Genomic DNA, 7,760 nt, shown 5'->3' on the forward strand with positions numbered 1-7,760 from the left:
CGCCACCCATCCAAGGAAAACATCTGTCCCAAAGAAACTCTCTCGAAGTCTTTGATTGAAATGAAAGTTACACTCCTAACTTCAAAAAGAAAGTGGCCACGTTTGAGAAATCCCAGAGCTCCTACCGAGAATAGCACTAGCTTCCGATTTACACGCATATTGGCATATGTCGAAACATAACCTCCCGAAGTCGTTCCTCAAGTCAAGGTAGCCATCATGGCAGCCACTACTTTCGGGTTTGGTCTCCTCGCTGTCCCAGATATCAACACCGTACTATTTAGCAGATCGGACCAGAGCCAACCTACCCTTTCGATCCTTCTCGATCCGCACAACCTCTCGAACAGGTTCCCTCCTCTCAATAACCTCGTAGTCCACTAGACGGTCATTCTCGCGCTCATACTTGAGTAGACGACGCTCATCCTCTAATCTGCGGATCTCGGCCTTGATATCACGCTCGTCTCGGCGATCTCCAGGCACAAGAACTTGCAGAGGACCTCCAATGCGGTTAGATTCCTCAATGCGTTCTTCGTAGTGCTCATGCCGCGGTGGAGACGCGCTCCGAACAGATTGTGAGTAGTGCACGCTTTGTGGTGGGGGCGGAGCATAGCTTTGCGGTGGGGGTGGAGCATAATGAATGCTAGGTGGGGGAGGAGGAGCATAGATAGACTCGGGCGGTGGGGGTGGGGGTGGAGGCGGCTCAATAGCCTTGGTCTTTGTGTCTTCGTAGACGTATGTCGTCCGTTCTGTTTCGTCGATTAGTAGACATTGATACCTGGGCTGGTGGTCTTGACTCACCGTTCCCGCTGCCCTCTTCGTAAGTCTCGCTGACCTTGATAATCTCATCTATCTGATCCTTCTCCAGGGCTCGACGAATGATGATGAAGTCATCCTGGTCCAGTGAGCAGTGCTCTTCAATATTCGATTTGCGGCTTACCTCTTCCTCAAAAGGATATCCCAAATCGACTATAACCTGCTTCTTGGCCAGTCTCTTGGGCATTCTAGTCTTGCCCTTGCGCCCAGGAGGCTCCCGTACGGGAGACACCTCCTCGAAGCTGGAAGATGAACTCCGGATGGACTGAGCCTTGCGGCTCTTACTCTTGCTGCGGCGAGTTGTGCTCTTTTCTCGCCGGACCTCGACTTCGCGATAGTCTTCCTCGGGTTCTTCGTCCTTGTAACGTACTTCCTCGTAGTCTTCCTCGTGGAAGCGGCTGCGGCTGCGGGGCGGCGATCGACGACGTGGTTCTCGGACAGGAAGAGGGATTGGAACGTTGACCGGAGGTCTCCATTCATCGCGTTCCTGGTCGCCGTATCGAGGATATGGACGGCGATCAAAGGTATCGAGGGACGATTGACGCCGGATGTACTGGGGTCGTGCAGGACGTCTGGCAGGCGGCTCGAAATCTCGCTCAATGATAGACTTGCGGCGATAGGGCGCTAGGGCACGATTCGCTATTTCAGCAGCAGCCGGTTCATCGAGGAAATCCGCTCGGCGGCGAGAGGGGCGCTCGAAGCGATCCTCTTCGAAGAACCGTTCTTTCTCGACAACGCGGGCTGGAGGCGCCCGACGCTCTCGTTCTCGACTATCATTTATCTCAATGTCGAGACGGCTTCTACCTGGTCCACGGTCGTGTTCTTCGAAATGGAAGGACTCGCGGGGATCACGCTCGGATGGGGGGCCTCGTTCACGCTCGGGCGGGCCTCGTTCGCGCTCGGGGGGGCCTCGTCTGCCCATGCGCTCGAATCTCTCACGATCCCATCGCTCTGGGCCTCGACGAGGACCGCTATGAGGATCATCCTCGAAGAATCCGAGGTCTCCGGCGGAAGAACGATAGCCACCGGCGCGCGACATTGTCGAGATGGTTCAGTGATGGGGCTTGCAGTGATGGGGTTGTCTATCGCAGAGTGAGCAGGCGGCTGGAAGGCGGGGTACGTGTCAAGAGTGACGAGCGGAAAAAGAGTTGCGAAGAGGAATGCGTTGCGAGCGGCAAGAAGAGAGGAATATATGTGGGATGACCAGGGGTGAGTAAGCTGTCAGTGCAGATGGCAGGCCGAGGGAGTGTGGAGAGGATGATATCCAAGTTATGGAGTTGCGGATGGACGGCGTCATCGGCGGCCGCTTAGACAACCTTCCAGGGGCTGCAGATATTGATGCCAAGCGGGGGTCCACGACACCGTTGACACAGTGGAAAACGAAAGGAGGATTCGGCCCGTACCTTTGATGCCTCAGGGCAGAGTTGACAGCGAAGCACGCCCGATTTGCGACTTTGGGCTGCTCAGGTGTCGTTGGGAGAATGGGAAACAGGAGAATCGTCTGATGCCCTTCCAGCGCACTGCTCAACAGAAGTCCTCGTGCTTGGGTCGTGTTTGAGAGCTGGAAAGGGAGTGGGTGAGTGGTCGCTCGCGGATAGGATAACCTCGTCGCACCCTTCATGGCCGGTGTGGGTTCACGAAGTATGACGCAGGTGGCGTATTCCAAGCTTGAAAGCCCTGGGATAATGGTCGCAGACAGCTGGAATTCCGGTTGTGCCATAGAAACTGAATCTTCGAGTTACGGAAGCTATCATGCTAAGAATGCTCAGATTCATACAAAGTATCAATATCATCTCAGTCTTATAGCATGGTAGCAGCACTAATCAGCTGGTCCTTTTCACACTAGAACCATTACCGATATGGGAGCACTATATCAATATACCAATGCTCTATTTGGCAAACTATATTATACATTGCCTTTCTATTCTATAAATTCAAAACTCTTATTGCGACCATCTTCGAGGACGGTTTTCTGTTCGTAGGGCGCTCAAGAGCTATCGGCTCTCATAGAAATGAGCTAGGCTGCTCGATGCCTGAGTCGTTCCTTAATATAATAATGTTAATGTACACCGCTCACTCTTAACTTGTGGGAGGATCCATCATATAATACATTTACAAGTTACAGGGGACAGTACACGTATTATACACGCACACAGCCTTCCTAAGCACTCCATATACCCAATATCCAATATACACACCTCTCCTATCAACAACCCCCCCCCCCCCCCCCCCCCCCCCCCCCCCCCCCCCGGGCCCTCACGTCTCCGCAACTTCCTTCACAACCCTCATAACCATCTCCCGATCCACGGGCTTTCCCTTCAGCTCTCCCAACACCCGCCCCGTCGCCTTGCCCACTTGTACACCCCCCTTCTCACTCTTCATCCCGTCCACCACCCCCTCAACAACCACCCTCACCTCCTCCTCAGACACCGCGCCACACCGTTCCGCAATCTCCCTCAACACCACAACCTCCCCCTGCTCTTTCTCCACTAGATCCTGCCGCCCCGCGTCTCCAAATTCCTTCGCTGCAGCACTACATTCTGAAATCCGCTTGCTTAGCAGCGTATACAGCGCCGCGTCGTTTGCGATTGGAGAGCTGGTCTTCGACGCGTTGGTGATGGAGGCGAGGAGCGAGCGGAGGACTGTTAAGCGTTGTGTGTCTTTCGCTTTCATGGCGGCGAGAAGGGCCGGGCGGAGGGTGGGGAGGATGGGGCCTGGGGAAGCGGAGCGGCGGGGGCGGGTAGTGCTGAAGAAGGCCGCGTTCGAGAGGGGATAGAGGAGGGGACGAGGACGGAAGAGGGGGCGGAGGGGAAGGGAGGACATGGTGGTGATTGTGGTTGTATCTGAAGGTGTTAGCTAGAATTGGCAAAGGGGTAGCAGGTATGAGGGCTTACGTACGTCGGCTCGAAGTATTACTGGGTATAGAACAGGATGCAAAGCATCAATTGCTTCTCTCGGTGTCTTCCTGGCTACTTTTTACGTTTGATGGTGTGATGGAGTAGTTCTTGTTTAGAAACTCGGTATAGCTTCGCAAAACGTCTTTGCTGTCGGAAAGAGAGTCGCGAGCTAGCCTGAAAGAGAGCCAGATGTATACTTGCTGTAAAGAGTGACGCCGGTCGTTTGTTGTGTTGAATTGAAGCTTGACGCTGTTTAGAGAAATTCACGATCGAAAACGCATTGACCACATTCGTAACATATTGGTTTTATATCTCGCTGTAACAAATCTTCTCTTTTCCACTCCTACTCTCCGCGGCCATCAATCACGAACGATGGGCTTTTCCGCTAATCGCTCGCAACAGAACGTTTTGTTTTCCAACTTAAATAAAGCTTTTATGATGTCAAAGAGCACCGTCACCTTTCCCAAACTCCTCTTTTTCCCAGCTCATTTCGTGCACAGTTCTCGTTCTGACACCAGAATCCTCTTTTCTTACGAAGAATTGTAGTTTCTTCCATAATCCTTAAGCCTGATGGAGGCACGTCAGGACTCTTGCTTGATCCCTTGGCCAAACTAGAAGAACGGAAAATACATCCTCACCCTGTTGATGATCGCCTCTATAGAAAGCATCATAAAAATGAACCTCAAAGGGATTTTGCCCCGTCAAAATATGACTCCGACGGGTCCCTGAGTCCACATAGCAAGTATTCTTCACACGTTCCTAATGACTTTGGAATCATCCCCCAGATCTGCGATCTTGATAAGACTTATATGTTCTCAGATCAGCAAGTATGCTTCTATATCTTTCCCGAATATCTTCTTAGCATCTCAAATTCGCATTCTCAATATCTTGCGCTTCGCTATATCCAATTTCTTACTCGAAATCGGCCTATGGCGAAAATGTCTGCCAACCATCCCGCTGTCGCAGGCATTGATACTTCAACGATGACTGGTACAGAAACCCAGAACCCAAGGTGAAATGCCAAATACTTAATCGAGCACATGACTGAGAGTGATAGCAATTGGGCGCTGGGAGCTTTCCAAGAAGATTACTACGTGTGAGATGAGCCAGCGAATAAAGATTAGCCGTATGAGCTACTAAACCTAGATCAAGCAGGCTTGAGAAACCTTGACGCTGTGAAGCAGGTGCTCGGGAAAATGTCAGAGGTCATTAAAGGGCCATAGAGGTCAAGCCATAATGTTAACTTTATGAAGTGGCGGACTAGACTTTATTTGGTGTTTGCTTTGTCTCGCTTCCTGCGGTTTCCCGTCACAACTGAGATTGTGCTCTGAGGGCTTTCAACATCTCATTCACTAGAATTAGGAGCCGATAGGGGATGTGTACGCACTATTTCTCTGCATCAGTATTCAAACAGGCATTATGGCCGAGTGGTCTAAGGCGGTAGTTTCAAGTCACGTTGCAATGTGCAAACACAATGCTGAACACTACTGGGGTAACCCGCGTGAGTTCGAATCTCACTGATGTCAGGCTTTTCTTTTGCTCTTTGCTCCGAATGTTGCTTTTTTGGGCTAACCTTACGAAAGGACAGATTGAAAGTTGAAGTGGGGCGTAGAAGAAAACTAATTGGACGACGTCTTGAGAAATGAGATATTCGCCTCTAGCATACAGTATGCCTGTTGAATCCGCTACAACGATATTGAGGGCGGAAAACGGCTATGGGGGAGCTCGAGACTGACCCGAAAAGGGGGAAATGGGAGCTCACGTTTCGTGATTGGCTCTAGTCAAGGTGCTTCAAGGGATCTCGAGCAATGATTAGTGTTCTGTTGAAACCTCTGATCATTTTGTGTTTTAGATGCTTTTCTCCATGCGCGTAAATCATTGAGGGGCGTCGAGATGCGGAAATTTCACGACACAAGATGTAACAAACTACACAAGTCAAATCATATCTCATTTTGCACACGCTCATACGTCGCTAAAGGACCTCTCAGGTTAAGAATATTTTAATAGTAAAAGACAATGGACTGTTCACGCGATTTCAAACCCTCGGTTTTCTTGAGGTGTGGTATCTTGTTCATCCATCCACGGTTCCCTACCTCCGCTACCATGGTTCAGAGCGCACTTCAGAGTGCACTTCAGAGCGTACTTCAGAGCGCACGAGGCGTGCAAAAGTATTTCTCTCTACGCACTTCTTTCCCTTTCTCCTTCACATTTGACCTTAACACACAGCTACGGGAAGTCTTCAACACCACAACGCACCTTTCAAAGCCTTCGCTACAGCACCCTATACCGTGCGTACTTTTAACAACTTTTGAAAACTCCACTCGAATTAGATACTAGAAAGCATGTCTTCTCACGCTTCAATAACCACCCAGGAAGCCCTCGATGCTCCGACAACCTCCCCAGCGTACACCCTCTCGCGCACCGATTCCTTCTTCTCAAACTCGCAGCATCCCGGAAGCCCACCAACCCGCGAAGCCGCAGAAAGTCTCATCCGCGAGGCCAAAAACGTTGCCGAACTTGTTACAATGAGCAACGCCACCTCGACAATAGACAAGACCCTCTTCATGGACCTCTTCGACAACAACCGCACACCGCGTGCCCAAGCCGCTCCCATTGCCACCAAGATGGCCGTCTTCGCCGAGGCCCAGCTCCTAACTTCCATCAACTCCGCCATGGAAGTACCCGGAGGGCTGTCGTACGCACTTGATGAAGCCCTCGGTCGTGGCGAGAAGTACAGGAGGTGGCCTATCTTTAGCAAGATCCAACTTCTCGATAGGTATCAGGCTGATCCTGACGATAGGCGTGCGTGGTCGAAACACGGGCTTTACGCTCAACGATGCCATAATGCGCACGTTCTTGGATATACGCGAGAGGCGATGCGTCAGGCGGAGGAAACACCAAGAGGAGAGAGGCAGTGGGAAATTATGCGGAATGTTTACCCACGTATCCTAGCGGCCTGTGAGGATGTGGCGCAGACTGTCGGGGCGATGCTGCCGGATTTGCTCCCGAAATCGGCAACCCTCAGCGAGCAAGAAGCAGGGAATGAGGCCCCTCTGGTACTGGAAAATGAGGAACAAGAAGCGGAAGAGGCATTAGTCGCGGAGGAAGAGGCATGGAAAGACGACTGTTTTGAGAACGAAAAGGGCCACTGGGTCACACAAACGGTAAAGGAAGAGGCCATTTGGGCGGTGGATGAGGCACAAGAAGAAGTAAAAGAAGTAGCAGGAGAGGAGGAAGGGGTATGGAACGACCTACCGTATGAGGACGCAAAGGGCAAGTGGATCACGCAGCCGGCGCAAGTATCAACGGAAGTGGCGACGATACGGGTCCCAAGCCTCAAAAGAATCCGCAGACAGTGGGCGTGTCGCGTGCAGAATACGACGAAATGTCGCCCGAGATGGGTGTACTGAGGTCATGCTTTGTGAAATAGTTGGTCTCATTGCGTCATTACTTTTGTGAGTTTTTCTTGTGCACATGTATATCATTTTTCAAAACTTGCTACTAGATATACCGAAAGAATAGTCAAACAGATTAGCACACAAAGGCCCTTTCTTGCGATTTGCTCCTGAATACCAAATTCTTTACAATCTCTTGCCGCTGTGTGAAGTTCTCCAACCTACTCTAAAAATGCTAGGTGTCATGTCACACTCGTTACATCGTAGATCTCGCGGTGTGGATTGTGACTGCTTTGAGCGTGGATGACACTGTATGAGAGCCCCCGAAGTAGCATGAATAATTGGGTTTAATGTAAAAGACACCACCGTTCAAATCGTGCGTCAGAGAACTGTTGCTATTTAGGGTTTAGATGCCACCGTCGGGAGTACTAGGCCTATGCAGTCCAAAAGAACCTACAATGTCAAGTTCCGAAGCCTTCAAATAAGACCTTGGGCAATTCCGATTTTGAGAGTGCACGCACAGCGCTGACCCATTCCCGGCCCAACGACTCCGAAAAGCCTCATAATGTAAAATTCTGAACCATTCAAATTAGGCTTCCATGGTGCGGGATCTGGGAAACTGATTCGGGAGCTTCGGTCTATGATTTTGGAGGTGTAC

At 51.0% G+C, this 7,760-nt stretch overlaps 3 protein-coding genes and 1 non-coding gene across 4 annotated transcripts; 2 read left to right on the forward strand and 2 right to left on the reverse strand.

The window, feature by feature from the left end:
* Positions 1-267: 267 nt before the first annotated feature.
* On the reverse strand, positions 268-2,062 carry BDZ99DRAFT_466499 (uncharacterized protein; the record flags this gene model as incomplete). Its single annotated transcript, XM_033720786.1, has 3 exons — positions 935-2,062; positions 796-889; positions 268-743 (listed from the first exon to the last, which is right to left on the reverse strand). Coding segments are annotated over exons 1-3 (1,475 nt in total), but the record flags the coding sequence as incomplete, so codon positions are not given.
* A 1,004-nt stretch (positions 2,063-3,066) lies between these two features.
* Positions 3,067-3,951, reverse strand: BDZ99DRAFT_450102 (GatB/YqeY domain-containing protein; the record flags this gene model as incomplete). Its single annotated transcript, XM_033718148.1, has 2 exons — positions 3,709-3,951; positions 3,067-3,653 (listed from the first exon to the last, which is right to left on the reverse strand). The coding sequence occupies exon 2, from the start codon at positions 3,631-3,633 to the stop codon at positions 3,067-3,069; it is 567 nt and encodes a 188-aa protein (XP_033572472.1). The 5' UTR covers positions 3,634-3,653; positions 3,709-3,951.
* Positions 3,952-5,120: 1,169 nt separating this feature from the next.
* On the forward strand, positions 5,121-5,233 carry BDZ99DRAFT_t67. The gene has a single exon. It is a non-coding gene; the product is annotated as a tRNA-Leu (tRNA).
* An 816-nt stretch (positions 5,234-6,049) lies between these two features.
* Positions 6,050-7,119, forward strand: BDZ99DRAFT_539936 (uncharacterized protein; the record flags this gene model as incomplete). Its single annotated transcript, XM_033726691.1, has 1 exon — positions 6,050-7,119. One exon carries the CDS (start codon positions 6,050-6,052, stop codon positions 7,115-7,117), a length of 1,068 nt encoding a protein of 355 aa, XP_033572473.1.
* Between the last annotated feature and the right edge of the window lie 641 nt (positions 7,120-7,760).

Source organism: Mytilinidion resinicola (genome assembly GCF_010093595.1).
Source record: "Mytilinidion resinicola strain CBS 304.34 unplaced genomic scaffold BDZ99scaffold_18, whole genome shotgun sequence".
NCBI classification, from domain to species: domain Eukaryota; kingdom Fungi; phylum Ascomycota; class Dothideomycetes; order Mytilinidiales; family Mytilinidiaceae; genus Mytilinidion; species Mytilinidion resinicola.